The sequence below is a fragment of the Lissotriton helveticus genome, chromosome 12 (genome assembly GCF_964261635.1).
Source record: "Lissotriton helveticus chromosome 12, aLisHel1.1, whole genome shotgun sequence".
Lineage (NCBI taxonomy): Eukaryota > Metazoa > Chordata > Amphibia > Caudata > Salamandridae > Lissotriton > Lissotriton helveticus.
The window spans coordinates 658,381,379-658,400,836 of NC_136073.1; the positions used below are offsets into that span (position 1 = coordinate 658,381,379).

The 19,458-nt window shown below is 46.5% G+C and overlaps 1 protein-coding gene across 1 annotated transcript in view; it reads right to left on the reverse strand.

The window, feature by feature from the left end:
• The window catches only part of LOC144798515 (chymotrypsinogen 2-like), an 85,453-nt gene extending 69,785 nt beyond the window's left edge, over nt 1-15,668 (reverse strand). The window contains exons 1-3 of the mRNA XM_078669435.1: nt 15,526-15,668; nt 10,594-10,697; nt 4,309-4,388 (exon numbers count right to left, since the gene is read on the reverse strand). Coding sequence (XP_078525561.1) covers nt 4,309-4,388; nt 10,594-10,697; nt 15,526-15,577 — 236 coding nt within the window. The 5' untranslated portion in view covers nt 15,578-15,668. The remainder of the gene's footprint in view (nt 1-4,308; nt 4,389-10,593; nt 10,698-15,525) is intronic.
• Between the last annotated feature and the right edge of the window lie 3,790 nt (nt 15,669-19,458).

Here is a 19,458-nt window from a genome sequence, read left to right on the forward strand (position 1 = left end):
TTCCTTCAATTGTATTGGTGAATGGGGGTTCATGGCCCAGGGATCCTGCAGAGGAGTGTGCAGCGGAGGGTGGTGTTGGGGTTGGTCCGGATCTGGAAGTGGAGGTGTTCCACGATCACTGTTGGGTCATTAGAGTGCATGGTCAGTCGGAGTGTGCTTTTGTAGACAATGGCAGTACCTCCTCCTGGACGGTCAGGGTTGTCCTTGCGGGTGATTTTGTAGCCGCCGAGGATGGCAATGGGGATGTCCGGTCTGGAGCAGACATGGTCCAGGTTTCTGTGAAGAAGGCAATGTATGAAGAGGTGGTGTCGAGGAGGTTCCAGATTTCTGTGGCGTATTTCTGGAGGGACCGCACGTTGAGGAGGATTTAGTTTAGCCAGTCGGTGGGCTGTTGTTCAGCTGGGCAGCAAGAGGCGCTGGTGTGCTGATGTGGCAGGAGGTGCGTTTGTAGTTTCAGCAGCCGCAGGTTACAAGGGTATTCTTCAGTGATGCTAGATGGCAGGCAGCATGGCATCCAGGGTTGAGGGTTAGGAGGGTGCTGGCGTTGCAGTGGTGGAATGTCCGAGGGGCAGGGTCCCTGGTGCTGGGTGTGGTACAGGGGAGGACGGACACAGATGAGCTTGCCTTCAGTGCATCAGTGGCATGCCCACTGCACCTGGCCGCACAGTGTCCGCCATTAAGTAGTGCTGCAGGGGGGCTGGACAGCTGGGAGGCAGGAAAGACAGGAAATGCGGGAAAGGATACTGGAGGGCACGGGGACACGGAGGATCACAGCGGCAATGTGGGAGAGGATAGGGAAAAAGGAACTGCAAAAAGAGCACAGGAAAAACAAAGCCAAATAAAGCAAATATTAAAATAGACAATGATAGAAAAGCACCGGAGGAGAGCAGAAAGATGAACAGGAACAGCAGAAAAGAGGGACGAGGGCAGTTGAACTGCAGAGCAGTGATGCTCTACCACTGGACCACCAGGGATGAGGCACAGGCAGGAGCCTGCAAATGGAGGAGGGACTCAAACACCTGACCTCCGGGTCAGAGGAACCAGCAGCAGATGGGAACAGCAGCAGTAACCAGACCGCGCAGCGCTGTGGGAACGGGAAGTCCACTAAGGGTTACTCCCCTGTACACCAAAAAGCAGACCAACAGATCGAAAGAGGCAACTGGATGGTGCTGCCTTTCCTCGCTACCTAACAGTTATAACCAAATTATGTGTTCCCCAGTTCCCCAGTGAGTTACAAAGGATCAAGCTTCATACCCAAGGGCCTTGGCCAGAACTGGCCTCCATGCCCCTGGTACCTACTGCCACCAATGGCAGATCTCAGCACCTTGAGCCAGTTAGTGGTATCCCCCACCAGTCTAGTGGGGTGCCCTCGGTGATATAGGTCAGCCACGGTGCAGGGATTGCTCAGGTAACGGTGTTCGTTACCCACAGGTGCTAGGCCTGGGCCGGGTTAACCCCTGGGCCTCCCCACTACTCGTCCCACCTTCTCCTTACTGGATATTGACACCAAGGCTCAATGCGCTCAATGTGCTGCACTCTCTCCAAATCTGTGACTCAGCCAGCAGGAGCCTCAGCCAGGTGGGTTTCCACAAGCCTGAGTACAGCAGTCGTCGTCAAGTCTGCTGGGAAACCTCCTGATGAAGGTGATGCAACAGAGCCACCTTAGAAGTGATGTTTCAGCACTCCCGCCACACAAGATTGGTGCAATCCGGGGTCCTCTCCCTCCACAGGTCAATGCAACATCCTCGGGTCTGTGATGTAGAGAGGCACAGCCCACCATTGGTAATCTCCATGCACCCAGGTGTAGTGGTGGTACCTGGTACGCGATGCAGACCTCCCTACGTTGGTGCGCAGGAGCATCTCTACCATTCACAGCTCCAAGGTGTACCAGGCGATCTTCTCACACAGGTCAGCAACGTCTCTCCATGCAACCTGCCAGACTTCACCAGCAGGTAAAGACGATCGCCGAAGCCTCAATGTGTACTGCCAAGGCCCAGCAACTCCACAGCATCTCTGCCGCTCCCTCAGGGTCAAAGACGCAGGCCCAGCAAGGCCTCCGGGCCCCAGGGCCTGTCCTTGCTTTCAAGGTTTTGGCTGCATGGTGTTGTAAGGAGGGCACTATGAAAAGTGATGCATCACTGGTTTTTCCCAGTGATGCGCCTCGTTTTATAACTGTAGCCTGAATCTGCATTTCCTCTTCCCCTGGGACTCTGGCTGGTCATCCTGGCTATTGGGGGGTTTGGGGTGGTGGTTAATCTGTGCTGCACTTGGCACTGGCTGCACCAATCTGCATTCCATTTGTTTTATTTCCTATTTTTCATTGGAGGTGGACTTAGAGTCTATTTTCCAACAAACCTAAAAAGAGTGCACAGAGAATTTATCATCAACACTTGAGCGCTCCTCATCAGGGAATATCTGAGAAACTTGCTGCCATTTTACCATCTCAAAGCAGGTCATGTCAGATGGACACCTTTCTGTAAAGAACCCACTTAACAATGAGGAGAGCCTTGGTTAGTTCTATTCACACCGAAAAGAACACGGCACAGCCTCCACGTACATGCGTGGAGATTGAGCGGCCACAGTGGATTCCTTTTGACTTGCCTCCTGAAGTCTGTGATATCATTCTGGCAGCCAGGCGTCCCTCCACTAAATCGGTATACGCCTGCATTGGAAAAAATTTGTGGCATGGTGCACAGCAAAGGCTGTTGATCCCCTTTCTGCCCCTCTTTCAGAAGTCTTTTTGTTCCTTCTTTCTCTGGCCCAGCTGTTAAGGGATATCTTTCTGCAATTTCGGCCTTTCTCAGGCTCCCTGATCCGCCCTCTCTTTTCAAGTCCTGTGTTGTAAGTAGATTTCTCAAAGGCGTTACTCACCTTTTCCCTCCTATTCCGTTTGTAATGCCACAGTGGGACTTAAATCTGGTTCTTACCTATTTGATGTGCGCTCCCTTTGAGCTGCTTCACAACTGTCCTCTTCGTTTATTGACTTTGTAGACTGCTTTCCTGGTTCCCATCACCTCCTCTAGGCGCGTCAGTGAGCTCCAGGCTCTTTCCTGTAAGCCTCCTTTTCTGTCAGTCCATCCGGATAAGGTTGTGCTTCTCACTTGTCCTTCCTTTTTGCCGAAGGTTGTCACTGCCTTCCACATCGGGCAAACCATCACCTTGCCCACTTTATTTCCGCCTCCGCACCCTTCCAGAGAGGAAGAGAGGCTTCATCATCTGGACCCAAAACGTGCGCTCTCCTTTTATCTGAACCGCACACAACAGTTCCGGGTGGATGACTAGCTCTTTATTGGCTACGTGGGTGCCAAGAAAGGCTGGGATGTCCACAAGAGGCTATCTCCCTCTGGGTCATCTTGGGCATCAAGGCCTGTTATTCCCTGGCTAAAAAGGAACCTCTGGCGGGGTTGCGCACCCCTTCTACCAGGGCGACAGCAGCTACTTCTGCATTGGGACGTGGTGTCCCCCTGCAAGACATCTGTCAGGCAGCCACGTGGGCCTTGCTGCACACTTTTACTAAGCATTATTGTCTTTCAGATGAACAAGTTACTTACCTTCAGTAACGATATATCTGTAAGAAACATTAGTTAGTGATAGATTCCTTACCGCCCCACCCATCCTCCCCATTCTGCAAACTGATTTCTAGGGTTAAGGTCATCCCTTTCAGGGCCCTAGTTTCAATGCACCAGTGGTCAGTATCTTGCATGGCTCTGCGTTCCTGGTGCAGAAAGTTGTGTACAAAACTGAGGTCAGCGCGCGTGGGCGCGTCTAAGTAGCTCCAGCGGCGTCATCTCGGCGACTACAATGCCAGCGTGGTACGCAGAGCCATACGACGACGCCTACAGACGCACAGGGGTACTGCTGACGAAAGATTTTTGGATTCAGTCTGACGCCTGGGGATATTCAAAGGTAAGGAATCTATCACTAACTAATGTTTCTTACAGATATATCGTTACCGAAGGTAAGTAACTTGTTCAACGAGTCTCTTTGAAGTTAATTCTGCAGCAGTGCCTCCCATTACTGCCTGTGATGTAAGATTTTTTTTCTCACCCTAAGGGTGAGGGTAAAAATGGAGAGCCCCAGAGAGACCTGTTTCAGCACCTGCTTTTTAGAACTGCTGGTGCTGAGCAACCGCAAGAACCTGCCCACTTAGAGCCCTCCCTCTACTGCATAAACAACTTCACTGAACCACAAGTGTGCAGCTAGAAAGTAAAATAAGACTGCTCGCTTGTGTTCACACCACTTCCCTGCTGACGTCCCACTACTCACCCTGCCACCAAAAGAAAACAAATAAGGGTGAAGTATTGATACCTGACGCCGCAGTGGGCAGCAGTGACCACCCACAGGCTGTTGACCAGAGAGCCGCCACAGAAATGGAATCCAGTGCTGTCCTGAGAAGTGTAAGAAAGGAAGACAAGGGTCAGTTCAGATATGAAAACAGATACCTAAATGGAAATCAGAGACCTATGTCATAAATATCTGCTGTATGATTAAAAATCATGATACCAGACTCACAATAAGAAATAAAATGCATTGAAATAATTCAAAACATATGTTTGAACAGTTTGCACTGGCGCAGCCACCAGAAGTGATGCAAAGCTGTGCAAAGTGTTGATTTGTTATTTTGTCTGGGCTAAAAAGTTGCCTAAAAGTAACCCAAAGGCAGGGCAAATGTACTATTTTTTGACTAGATGCAGCACAGTGTTGCATCAATAGAAAAACTAAAAAGCCTCATATCTACACAGATATGGCGCTGTTTTTCTCTTCCGAGTGCTGGCGCACTTTTGGCTGCCAAGCAACCACCTGTGGGTTTTGATGCAAATCCCTCTATACTAACAATGGAAGATAGGGATTTTCTCCAAAAACGTATGCGTACTTCTTTTCTCCAAACCTTTCAAACTTTGCATGGGTGCTAAACTGTACTGCAAATATGTAGAGTGGGATATGTCAACATAAGCGCTTAATTTGAGCCATTGGTTGCCAGCGAGGGCCACCGTCACTCATTGTTTGAGATCAGCACTTACTTTTCCTCATCAGACATTTCCTGAGAGCAAAAGATGGAAAAACACAAAAAAAGGAGAAAGAAAGAGGCAGTACAAAAATTGGAAGCAGGAATCTGAAAGAGATAAAGTGGAAGGCGGTGTCTGTTAGTGAATTAAAGGCCTGAGTGGTTTGAAGATTGCACAGCCCAGGGGGCAGATTTATGATAACTGGCGCATCCCCAGGGATGCACCAGTTATTTTGCGCCGCTGCTCCGCCACCCATGGTGCGCCGCATTTACAATGCGGCGCACCATGGGGCAAAAACGGCAGAGATGCGTGACGCATCTGTGCCGTAAAGGTGGCGCATTGCTGGAGTTGCGTCGCAAGCGCGACGCAGCTCCAGCAAGGCTCGGGGGTGCCCCATCTTTACAATGCTGCATCAAGACCTACGCCTGCTTCAAGCAGGCGCAGGGTTTTGACACAGCATTGGCCTGAAAGTGACTGAGTGAAATCTTGTAGATTTCACTCAGCCACTTTTGCGAGGTGCACCTGCCCCGGAATGCCCACCCTGCGCCGGAACTCCCACAAGTGGCGCAGGGCTTTACAACGTGACGCATCTGCCTAGATGCGTCACGTTGTAAATGGGTCGTAGGGATGCGCCACGTTTACGCCGCCGTTGCGTGACGCAAACGTGGCGCATTCCCAACATAAATCTGCCCCCAGGTATTTAGCATGCTGACATTTGAAGCGCTGGCCGGGGGCATACAAGCAGAGTTGTGGCAATAGGCACTCATTATTTTGCGTATTAAGCACTGATTAAAGCATAGTTTTGTACAAAACCTATGCTCGACAGGACAAACATGCAACGACTTTGGAATTCTCATTGCAAATTTTACAATGTACTAATTTCCTGCAGTTCTGACACTTTGCAAAGTCTCTTGTAACTGTGCTTTTAAAAATGTGTTTCTTGACCAATGATAGGATTGCTTTTGCTGATAAAACATAATAAAACAGCTCATTTTTTAGTGCTGCGTGATAACCTCTTAGTTTCAATAACCTGGAAGACTTTTTGTAAAAGGAATCACCGCAGAGTGAGGTCCATACTTATGGGGGGATTGCATTGCTTTTGCACCACGCATCGTGATGCAATCCTAAGATGCAATTTATCAGCCATGCAAGTCCCCCTTCAGTGGCCCTGAGTGGATCTGGAGTACTGCAACTCAGCGCAAATCACTATGTTTTGTTACTCTGCCTCAGGGAGGCGTTCCAGGGTGTTCCCATGCAAGGCCCATGGATTTTGACACTTTTCCTGATATCCCATCACTGGTAGACCTGAGAATGCACCAACATTCTATGCTTTCACAAGGGGAGGCTTACAGAGGAGAAATATCTTTATTTCTTTCTCTTTCTATCTGCGCTGCACTTTGCAGCACACATAGAAAGAGGGAAATGCCTTAGGGGGTCGTTTTTGTTCATTTAGGTGCCCCTTCCTGCACAAAAACAATCCTGCGTGCAATGTAGGCAACCTTGCACCATGGAGCAAGGGTGCCTACCTTGGCTCTAGGCAGCATATTGTGTGCCAGAGCTGGAAAATGCAGGAATCCACCATATTGTGGGAAATATGGATAATTACTGCCCTTTCCCTATAGCGCAGTGCAGCAAGATCACTTCCTGCACTGCATTAAGTTTGATAAACATGGCCCTGTAGGTCTGCTCTGCATAGACCTACACCACCACTAGAAGTGGCAAACACCTGCCATGCTAAGGGTAGAGGGGAGCGTCATCCTAAGTTCACCCCTCCCCATATGTAATGCATGCCTTAGCACTTGTTGCGTGCATGGTGACATTCTAAAGAAGTTTTTAATGCAATCAAGGGTGGATCGTAAGGCCCTGCTGCTGCTCTGGTGCCTGGGGCCCACAACACCTCAATGGGCCCCAGACATTCAGGGAAGCCCCACACAGCCCAGGGCCAATGAATATCTGTAAGACATGGGAGGCTCAGGGAGCCCTCATCGCATTCTACAGGGGGAGGAATCATTTTGGTATGCTACTGAATGCAATGGACATCTCTCGCGGCCAGTCCAGGCTCGTGAGAAGCTTTTCTGGAGTTGGGAGTCAGGGGGCCATATTTATCATGAGGTTGCATCACTTTTGCACCATGCAACGTTGCATTCCCAGGCATCCACCCATATATTTTGGCACAAACCCGTGGGCATATTATCAACAAATAGCGATATTTATCGCTAAGTAGGGTTAGCTGCAATTTTTTTTTACCGCTGCGCATCACGGGACTTTATCGCTGAGATAACGTGCTGTTAGCAACGTTTATCTCAAAAGCGATAAAATTTCCTGCAATAGCGGCAAAATCCGTGAATATCGCTGAGAATACCGCGATATTCATGCATTATCGCTAACAGGGTCTTAGCCATTATATCCACCTCCCATTGGATATAATGGCTAAGAACTGGTCTGAGCAGGTGTTAGTTTTTGGAGAAATTCGCGCAAAGCGCAAATATTTCCATCGCTACGCCTGTGTTGGTAATAGGCGATAGCGATGTTAGCGACTGCTTTCAGTCGCTAACAGGTTTAGTACGCCCACTTTGCATGTCATTAGCGATAAATATCGCTGACATGCAAAGCCGGCCCCAAACCGCTCACTATCGCCTACCAGCGGTCGCTGCTGTTAGCGACAGCTTGCTAATAGGGCGATAGTATTATCGCCGCTTAGCGGCCGAAAACAGCCGCTAAGGCGGCGAAAATTGTCTATCGCCCCCCTTGATAATATGCCCCATAGTTTACTAAAATCAATAAACCTGGGTTTGCACCAAAATGGTGCAACTACCCGACCTATGTGTAACAAGGAAACATTTCTATATTTCTTCTCGTTACTTCCTCTTTGCGGGAGTGCTGCATTTTGAAGCACACATACCAGAGTATTATGCCTCTAATGATCATTTTTGGGAATGCTTCATTATACAAGTGTGCCTGCTTTGGGGTGAGGCTGTCATGAGAGCCGGGTTCAGTGAGAATGGCAGGTCTTTGCTGGTGGGCACACAGCATGAGCACCACATAGGCCTATACCAAAGAGGCATTAAATGCGATCAGGTGACGTTCTTGGCGCAAGTACGGTATGTGGCTGCTGAAGGGTTGGTGCTGCCACACCTATGATGCGTGAGCTACTCCGGGTGGAACAGAAAGGGCAGGGGGGAGATGTCAATGTCTTCAATAATGCTGTGATGCGTCCTCAGCTACATTGAAATGTGCATGAGTGCAAAGGTTACTGTGACATTTGCATTGATGGTGGTAAGAGTAGAGAGATCATTTTGCATGAGACTAGGGGGGTATATTCCCAAGAAAATGCCAAAGCATGGAGCTGCACCAAATTTGGCAGCGCGGTGCTCTGACATTTTCAAAATGTAGGGATGCGCCATATTGACAAGAATATGCCATGTTTCTGCCATGTTACAAGGGTGCATGCGCTGCAGGGACCACTGTTTATGTGCAGGAAGGGACACCTTCCTGCACATAATCAATCAATAATGGCGATTTGCACCTTTGATGTGTGCCACGGAATGCAACACATGTGGAAAGAGCAAAAAACCAGGAGAAATTTATAATTTCTCCTCATTGCACCATTCTAATGCCTTTTTGACTCTGGCTCTGCCTTGTAAATCTGGAGCAGCCTCAAAAAGCAATGGGTGTTCCAGTGGAACACCCACAGCAAGACTCATTGCACGCCTCTTTGCTGCAAAGGACTGCGGCGGAAGGGGGCATATTTAGAAGGTGGCGTTAAGCCATCCAAAGAGGCTTAGCGCCATCTTGCAAATATGGAAAATGGCACTGCACCACCGCAGTATCCAAAAAAGTGATGCTCCGGTGGTGCTGAGGGCTTGTAAATATGCCCCAATGTTTGTCCGTGGAAGGTGCCTTGTTAACACTCCACAAGGTAGGCTAGGAAGCATTCCCAGATTCTGCAGCACACACAGAAAGAGTAATAGGCTTCAGGGGCATATTCTGGTGCTGTAAGGTGCCCCTTCCTGCATAAAAACATTCCTGCATGCAACGCATGCACCCTTGCCATTTTACCATAGCTATTGATAGGCTGGTAGGCTAGTGACTAGTGGTTATGCTGAAGGTAGCTACAAACTCCTTAGTCACCAGCCTACAACCTGCACACAACACATAAGAGGTCATATTTATTAAAGGCTTATGTTTCCCTTGTGTGACACATGCCATTGCAAGGCAACGCAAGTCTTTAAATGGTATTTACTAAGCCACACAAAGGGGCATATTACCAAGCAATAGCGATAATTATCGCTATTGCTTGGTTAGCGAGAACAATTTATCGCCGAGCTGCGACGATTTTTATCGCAGATAAACCTTGCTATTAGCAAGGTTAGATCTGAAACAATAAAAATCGGCCGAAATGCATGAATATCACTGTAAAGTCAGCGATATTCATGCATTACCGAGTGAATGCTCTTAGCCATGTTATCCACCTCCCATTGGATAACATGGCTAAGAACTGCTCAGGGCAGGTGTTAGCTTTTGGAGATATTCGCGCTTAGCGCGAATATCTCCAAAAGTTGGTAATAGGAGATAGCGATGTGAGCGACTGTTTCCAGTCGCTAACATCTTGGCACGCCCACTTTGCATGTCATTAGTGATAAATTTCTCTGACATGCAAAGCGGGGCCCAAGATGGTTGCTATCTCCTACTAGATGTCGCTAACTGGTGTTAGTGACAGCTAGGTAATAGGGAGATAATTTTATCTCCGCTTTCTTGGCTTTTAAAGCCAAAAAAGCGGAGATAAATCCCTTGATAATGGTAAACATCCTTTAAAACGCAACTTTTACCACGCAGTGCCTTTACGACGCAACTTTTACAACGCAAACCATTACAACGCATTGCGCTGGGGGGCGCTCTAGGATAGGGAATAGGTTTAATGTACTATCCAACACCTTCCCTACTATCCACGGTGACTGGAGTTGGAATAGTAAATTAAACTATTTACTATCCAGCGCCTAAAAGCACTATGCGTTGTAATGGTATGCGTTGTAAAACTTGCGATGTAAAGGTAGGCGTTGTAAAAGTATGCGTTGTAACGTCATACATCCATTGCTGCCTTGCATTACAATGCGGCAGGAAGGTGTTCCACAGGTGGAGTTAGGGCATTCCACCGCATCCACCCATGGCTTTTGACACAATCCCAGATTCACTAAAGTCAGTAAATATGGGATTGCGCCAAAATGATGCACCACCTTGACTAAAGCGTAGCAGGGAGAAATATCTCTATTTCTCCTTGTTACTTCCTCTTTCTATACTTAATCTTTCTATGCATGCTGCAATTTGCATTTTATGCAACTTGTCTTGCTGCATTGCGAGAAATATTAGTACATAAACCCCAAGGAGATTAACATGGACTCTGAAGTTAGACATGGGCCCTGAATGTCATTGACATGGCTCCTTAATTTTGCCAGTGATGTATCATCTGAGTGGTCTTAGTGGTGTGTGGCTTGTGTTTTATTCATGGTGTTGGCAGTGGGAAATGGGATGTATTGCCTTCTAACCCAATACTGAATGTATGCGTTGAAAGATTTCCAAGTCGCCTTACCTGAAGTGACACCTGCCAAGGCCACGATCCGGACACTGCTGGCTCGCCATTCACAATACGAGCATAGCCAGAGATGACAGGCCTAATGGAGGGAACACCACAGCCTGGGAAATAAAAATGAAGGGTTAGTGCTACTATACCAAATACCCAGAGCAAAAGCATCTCCTTGGCTCCGAAAGGCAGTAAAAGGCTCTGTCGGATATTACAAATACCTATCAGAATGAATCCACTCTAAAGCTTTATACTCTACCTCACATTTAGATAATGCAGAGCTTTCAAATTTCCTTTGTAGCTCATACAATCTAGGTACATGTGTGCTTGAATACATAGGGCCATAGGCCCATTATCGCCGCTTTAGCAGCAGTTTTCTGTCGCTAAAGCGGCGATAATGTTAATGCTGTTTCTTGATAATATGCCCCTGATTTGGGTGGCTTCACCTCTGTGCTTTTCCTACCTCAATTGTCTTGACAAGAATCTCACAGCTCGATGAGGGGGTCAGGCGGACTTAAGGGCATATTAGCAAGGGGAATTATCGCCGCTTTTTTGGCGATTTGTGCCGAGAAAGCGGCGATACTTCTAGAGCCCTATCCACAAGTGCATTTTAACGCCTGGCTCAAGTCCACTTTGCATGTCGGCGACAAACATCGCTAATGACATGCACAGTGGGCGTTCCCACGTCCAACCACATGTGAAATGTGGTTGGAGGTGGGAACACCCTATTACCAAGGCAGGTGTTGGGAGAGGGAGACCTACGATAAACTTGTTTATCGCAGGTCTCCCAACGCCTGCTCTGACCAGGTGTTAGGGCATTGATAACATGGGGGTGTGGATCATAAAGCTGAAATCTCCCCCCCCATATTATCAAGGAACACATTAGCGCGTGAAAACAACGTTTGTTTTCATGCGCTAATGTGCCATATCGCCGACTATCGGCGGATTTCATTTCGCCTACGTGATGCGCATAGATAATTGCGCGCGATCACGGCGAAGGAATCCGGCGATAGCCGGCGATATGGGAATGTGCGTTGTGCGTTTTCTAACGCACTTCTAGGTAATATGCCCCTTAATCCCAAGTAAGCATTGTGAGAAAGACAATGTCTGACTGCAGTCTTCCTTCAATGACCAACCTAGGCCCTGCTGCAGACTCGTCTTAGTTCTTTCACAGTCTCATCAGAACTAAAGCATTTTCAATATTATATACAACAAATCCATAGTTGTTGCTTATTTATTATATGCAACTAACAACCATTAACAAAGCCAATAGGCCTGGCGTCTTGCAGGTGTGATGTTACTTGTTGCATTATATATCTGGATGCAATGAGAGAAGCAGAAAAATTCCAGTGGGGCGGCACACTATTCTAAGCACAGATTTTTAATGTATGTTTTTTAAGCCACGCCGCTTTCTAAGATGGACATGTGAAGTGTCTATTCTTACTGGAAGTCTTTCTAGACTGTGCTCTTGCATTTGTCCTATTTTCAAAAATTGTCTTCCTTGCTCTGTCTGTTTGTTGCAAAAAATACAATCTTGGGTCACATTTTCAAAACACTAATTGGAAAAAAGAATAACAAGCATTGGCTTAAACTTTAAAACAAGCATTGGCAATGCCAATCGGTCTCGCCATTAGGATCTTATATGTATTTACCCATGCAGCAGTTTAGAGTGGGTGCTGAATCACTTTCGCACTAGAAGTCAGGGTAAGTGCGTCTGAATAAGGAAGACACTTTTTGAGGCAGCAGAAGCCCTCTGCACACATCAGCTAAAATGCCGAGTGTCACGTTCCGCCTCCGTTTATGCGCTGCATAGTTAAATACATATAAGATCCTAATGGCGAGACCGATTGGCATTGCCAATGCTTGTTTTTAAGTTGTCGTTGCTTGTTGCAAGAGCGATGCAAAGGGGCTCTTACGTATGCCCCATCATGAAAGAACTGGAGTACAAGCATGTGGCCGGCAGTGGTTGAGCTACACAAGCTTGGAAAAAGGAACATTGAAAGCTTAGGACAATGCTCATGCGAGGGTTTAGACTGACAAACGTGTTTCTCTTAAACATAATAATATGAATTTACACTTTACCAGACAGAGCCTCCTGTAATTGTTTTGTAAAAATAAAAACTAATTTATACAGTGAAGAAGATTTATCAACACTTTGAGCCATGTTTATGGCAAAGTCACACATGCAGGGCAGCAAGATACCTTGCTGCACTGCGTGACAGGGAAAGGGCAGGAATGCACGATGTTTAAAAGACTGTGGGGCATATTACCAACAACTAGCGATAATTATCGCTATGTTGGCTTAGCGGCTATAATTGTATCGCCGTGTTGCGCCTATTTTTATCGCTTAGGAGCCTTGCTATTATCAAGGTTTATCTCCTAAGCGATAAAAATCGGCCGAAATGCATGAATATCGCTGAAAAGTCAGCAATATTCATGCATTACCGAGCTAATGCTCTTAGCCATGTTATCCACCTCCCATTGGATAACATGGCTAAGAACTGCTCTGGGCAGGCGTTAGCTTTTGGAGATAATCGCGCTTAGAGCGAATATCTCCAAAAGTAGGTAATAGAAGATTGCGATGTTAGCGACTGTTTCCAGTCGCTAACATCTTAGCACGCCCACTTTGCATGTCATTAGCGATAATTATCGCTGACATGCAAAGTGGGCCCCAAGATGATCGCTATCTCCTACTAGCTGTCGCTAACTAGTGTTAGCGACAGCTAGGTAATAGGGCGATGAATTTATCGCCGCTTTAGCGGGAAAAATTCCCGCTAAAGCGGCGACAAGGCCCTTGGTAATATGCCCCTGTGGCACTTTCCTACCTTTCTCGCTGTGCTGGTCACATTTTTGCTGCCTAGCACCAACACAGGCACCCTTGCACCATGGACCAAGGGTGACTGCGTTGTTAGGAGGATTGTTTTTGTGCAGGAAGGGCCACCTTCCGGCAGAAAAACAACCTGTGGCATTTTCCTCTTTCTATGTGTGCTACAGAATACAGCACAGATAGAAAGAGGAAGTAACGCAGAGAAATAAAGCTATTTATCCTCATTAGGCCTCACCTTGGAAGGCATAGAATCTTGGTGCATTCCCAGGTCTCCCAGAATTGATATATCTTGGACTGCGTCAAAATCCATGGGAGTTGAGCGGGAACACCCATGCAACGCCCATGGAATGCCTTTGCAGGGCAGAGTACTGCAATGCAGTGATTTGCGCTGTGTTGCATTACTTTGGATTTATGAAGCCATGCAGTGCTTGCGTGGTGCAAGCGCGATGCAACCCCACTCATAAATAGGCTCCTTTGCACCTGTGCAGTCATCGAAATTGAATGCAAGCTAGCACAGTGCTGATTTGATATTTATTTTCTAAAGCAAAATGTTTTTTGACCTGCAAAGATGTCTAAAAGTGACTCAATTTATCACTTTGCGATGCTTTGCGTTACGTTGCGTCAAGCAGGCATTCCATGTGTGGTACATGAGGGTTCCAAGGCACTCACTTACGGTTTTTGATGCAAATCTTTACTAACTTCAGTAGACAAGGATTCGCACCAAAATATAATGCCTCCTTGAGCCAGGAGTTTACTTGCAGAAATCTTGTTATTTCTCTAAACCTTTTAAACTTTGCAAGTATGCTGATTGCAATTCACACTTACAGTGTTTGAAAAGCTTTAAAGTATGTCTCAGAATAGTTTCTTGTAATGGAATGGTACCCTTTCAGTACAAAACCTATCCTAGAAAACATGCACACATCCTTGCACTGTGTTGAAAAGGGGGACCGCCCAGTGCTAGGCATATTATAAGGGCACTAACGCTAACGAAGAAAGAAGCAGTGGCATATTTAAGTAGATATGGCACTGCCCAACTCTCTCTTACAAGCACAACGCTGAGCAGCAACTTTAGTTGAAATGTGACATAAAATGTAACTCCTATTTACTGTACATCATAAAGGCCTGTGGGCGCCACGCTCAGTTGCGCTGCACCGCAGGAGCACCTGTGCAGGCATTAGTAAATATACCCCTGTGGAAAATGAATTTTAATCAGCAAAATTGTGCAAAATTGTGCATATCATAGGTTTGGTTTGCTTTACATACAAGGCCACATTGTGCACAACATTTAAACAAGCATGGTTTATAAACATTGGGGCATATTTACAAAGAAATGAGGCAGCAATTGTGCTGCACCACGTCATTTCGAAAATGCAGGGATACGCCGTATTCACAAGAATACAACGGACCCCTGTGGTTTCCCGTGCACCAATGCTAAAAAAGCTGCCTGGCACCAACGTAGACACCCTTGCACCCTGGTGAAATAAAGATCTTGAAGGTATTTCTCCTCGTTATACCTCACCTGGGAAGGCGTAGCATTTTGATGCATTCCCAGGTCTAGCACTAATGGTAAATCTGGGAATGCACCAAACTCCATGGGTGGATGGCTGGGAACACCCACGCTGCACCCATAGAATGCCTCATCTAAGTTTTGCATTGCACTTGCGTTACTTTCCGTGGTGCAAGGACAATGCAAAACATGACAAATATGCCCCACTGTGTTTAGTAATATAGCATGTTACAACGGATGTATGACGTTACAACGCAGGCTATTACAACGCCTGCCTTTACAACGCGGTTTTTACATCGCATAGTGCTTTTGGGTGCTGGATAGTGAATAGTTTAATTTACTATTCCAACTCCAGTCCCCGTGGACACTAGGGAAGGTTATTGGATAGTAAATTAACCTATTCCCTATCCTATAGCGCCCCCCAGAGAAATGCGTTGTAATAGTTTGTGTTGTAATGGTTGCGTTGTAATGGTAGTGCGTTGTAAAAGTTTCGTTGTAAGTGATGTTTACCGTTACAACTGGGCTTACTTCACACCAGATAGATACAGTGATTATGGACATCTATTCTTGGTCACTCTTCCCTGGCACTGGAGGTGGTGTGACTTACCAGAGGCTGTGCCAAGAAGGGCAACACAGGCGAGGAGCCAGAGGAATGCCATGATGCTTCAAGTCTTCACCAGACACGATTGAAACATTAACGTAAGGGCTTTTTATATCCGCCTGAAACCAGTCAAGCTCAGCCACATGTGAAAAGGCCTTCAGGGATGAGGATTGGAAAATGTGACCAAGCAGCATCATGCTATCTGCAGACCTTGGGGAGATAAGGATACGGGTTGCACATTACCAGTTCTCTGAATGACAAAATGTGATAAGGTATATTTCCACTGTAGAAGTCTGGTTTTGAGACAATTGCTCCTACGCATGAGGTGTGCTATGATTCCACTGCAGGCAGGCTATTGAGATTGATGGTTAGCGACTGTTGGGCATATTTACAAGCCCCTATTGCCACCAGTGTGCCAGTTTTTTAGATGCTCTGGTGGCATAGCACCATTTCCATTATTTACAAATTGCCGATAAGCCACTTAACATGGCTTAACGGCATGCCACCTTCTAAATATGCCCTTTTCTGCAACAGTCCTCTGCAAAAGGGAGTGCATTGGGCGTTGCTGTGGGCGTTCAGCCACAACACCTGTTGCTTTTTGATGCTGACCCAGATTTACAAGGCTGAGGCAGCGCTTAAACCCAACACCGTGGACTACCAGGCATGGGAAAGAGCAATAAATGAAGAGAAATTAATAATTTATCCTTGTATCACCATTCTATGTGTGCTGCATTCTGCAGCACACCTGGAAAGAGCAAATCACCATTATTAATTGTTCCTTCCTGCACATAAACAATCACCTCTGCAGCGCAGGCACCCCTGCCACATTGTGACAGGGTGTCTGTGCTGGAGCTAGGCAGATTTTTTTGCATCAGAGCCAAATTCTTGTGAATACAGCGCATCCAGCATTTTAAAGATGTCGGAGTGCGGCACTGCTGAATTTGGCACAGCTCTGCGTGCCGACATTTTTGGAGAAATATGCCCCTGTATCTTGCGTGGCAGATGCATTGAACACATCTTCTAAAAAACATATGTGCTGCGTTTTCCGTTTTGGTCTGCCTACAAGCAGCTTTAGCTGTCCCCAAGGCTTCATAGTATCAATTTGTCAAAAAGTACAGTTAGAAGATCAGAGCAGGGGGCCATCGAATAGACCCAGTGTATGTTCTTTGATGCATTTACTTTGCAGACATAACATGTTTATTGATGATTTATTGTTTTATTGTTGAGAAAGCATTTTCTGTTTGCCTGTTATTAAAGTGCTGTGCTATTCACTATTCAGTCATGTTCATTTGTTTCACTTTGCTATTATGATATCAAAGTGGATATAAAGCATTCTTTTATGCACATAGGCGTTAAGTTGCAAAGAATATACTGCTTCTTTTTCAATAATATCTGCTATGCAATATTTGATGTGCCTGATTTATAAACTTTCCACTTAAAAGATGAAGGTTTCATTGGTTTCAATTCTTTTTGATAACACTCATCTGTGACTATAGAGCTTTACTCTGCTATTGCAGTTAATTCAGTACAAGGAGCCTGCTCCCAACTCCAATACTGGTGTAGCCTCATGTTTTGCCTCTTTATCGGATCTACTTTCCAGGACTGAACTAGGGTGGCAGAGTGGGCTAAAGAACGGTGATGGATTAAACCCAGATCTTTTGACTGGGTGTGAGTGTTTGATTGATTCAGATGCTCCGTCCATCACCACTCCCCTTTTGTACCGCTTTTGGCCGTGATAAGTGTGGCAGGGTATGCTCAGACGTGAGTCCCTTGCTCACTTTGCCACTGGATTCAAGCAAGCCGGGCTGAAGACGGCTGCAATGCCAGAAACTGGTCCTCGGAAGCTTGTTTCCGGTCCAGGGACGACATGGCTTGGCAGTTCGGGCTGGACTCTTCCCATGAGGCACAGGGTCAGACTGATTTGCATATAGCCATGTCTGAACTGGGGTGGCAGAGTGGGCTAAAGAACGGTGATGGATTAAACCCAGATCTTTTGACTGGGTGTGAGTGTTTGATTGATTCAGATGCTCCGTCCATCACCCCCCCCTTTTGTACCGCTACTTTCCAGGACAGCAGCATACAACCTACTCAGGCCCAGATTTATGAAACCCAGGTGTTGCTATTGCGTCCCACAAGGTGGCGCACAGCAACGCAAAGGCTTCTGTTAGATTTACTAGGCCACGCAAAGCCACCTTGCATGGCTCTGCATGCTTTGGTGATTATGGAGTAACGCAAGGCAGCACAAACCACTGCCTTGCTTTAATATGCCCTGGAAAGGTGTTCCATAGGTGGAGCATGGGTGTTCCTATGCATCCACCAATAGATTTTGGTTCATTCGCAGACTTACTAAGACTAGTAAACCTAGGAATGTGTCAAAATGCTACACCTTCCCAGGTGCAAAATAACAAGCAGAAATATAGTTATTTGTATTCAATTTTACACATAGAACGAGGAATATGTCTTAGGGGGGTGTTTGTTTTTTGTGGAGGAAGGTATCCCTTCCTGCAAAAAAAAACAATCATACATGCAACACAGGCACCCTGCTCCAAGGTGCAAGAGTGCCTGTGTTTGCGCTAGAATGCACAGTATTCTGCTAAATACGGCACATTCCTGCCCTTTCCCTGTAACACAATCAAGTGACTTCTACAGAAGGCTATAATATGCTGATACCTTCTAAACTTCCTAAATAGATTATTGGATACATCTTTTAGTCGATATAGGGTTGGAATAGAAGAGGGAAGTATTTACTTTAATTTGTTTCATTATTGTTGTTGATGTCGCCATTCAGTGTCTAATTTTACTGCGGCTCAATCTACTGAGATATTTCAGCTTATCGGCTGCCTTATTGTATCCCTTGAATGCATTTTCATTTTGCTTATATAGTGGATTGAACAGTATCCTAAAATAAAATCCATTTAACCATATTTGGTGATCACTGATCCTTATTGTGGAGTCACATTGGCTTCACAAGCCAGAAATGCATTGATTTAAAAAAAAAGTTTTATTATTTTGTTTCTGGCCTTTTATCAATGTTCAGAAACATAAAAACACCATGTAATAAGTCAACAACATTGGGCCATATTCTCAAGGACATATTGCTGAGTTATCGGCACTTTATCACAGCCAAAGTCGTGATAAATTTTTCTCCCCATTCACAGGCTGGTGTTACCAGCCCATATCACCAGTTTACCCGCGATAGTAAGCCGCAAAAAACATCGCCACAGATGACCCCGGCAACTATCGCTAATGAGATGCAGAGTAGGCGTTCCCGTGCCATAAGCCTCGACAACACCACTCTGCAACATTCTCAATGACCAGCCAGATCGGCGATAAGAGCACAAAACATGCGATAAGGCGCGTTAGCAGCAGGAAAGTAACACCTGCTCTGACTTGGTGCAAAGTCGGATGACAGCCTGAACCACAAAAGGGAGACCAGCCCAGAGCTACACCTGAAGCACAACAGATGCCATGGAGAAACTGATCATGCGGGCCGGACACCCAAGAGGGCCCCAACACCCACCGCCACCATCCCCAAGACCACCCCCCACCCCCATCCCTGCGGGCCCTAACCTGGGCACCTCAACCTCCCCTGGACCAAGATACTGCACATCAACAACACAAAATCATGAACAAAAGCCCCCGCCTGATGTCGCACAATTACAACACTCTCAACTACAAGGAGCCTCAGGGGGAAGAGAAGAACAAGGGTTTTTACAGGCCGCCCCCCACTCAATATATATTACACAAACAATGGCCTGCCCTGATGCAGTATGGGATCAAAGACCCCTACTTGCTATACCTTAATCTATTCAACAGAGGGTGTTGTACAACCTTCTATCTACATGTGCTAAATAAAGTCACCATTTTGAAGATAAAACGATAAAGCAGATAGTATGTGTGCGTGAACCCCATGTGCTGATCCCACACCTCACTAGACCT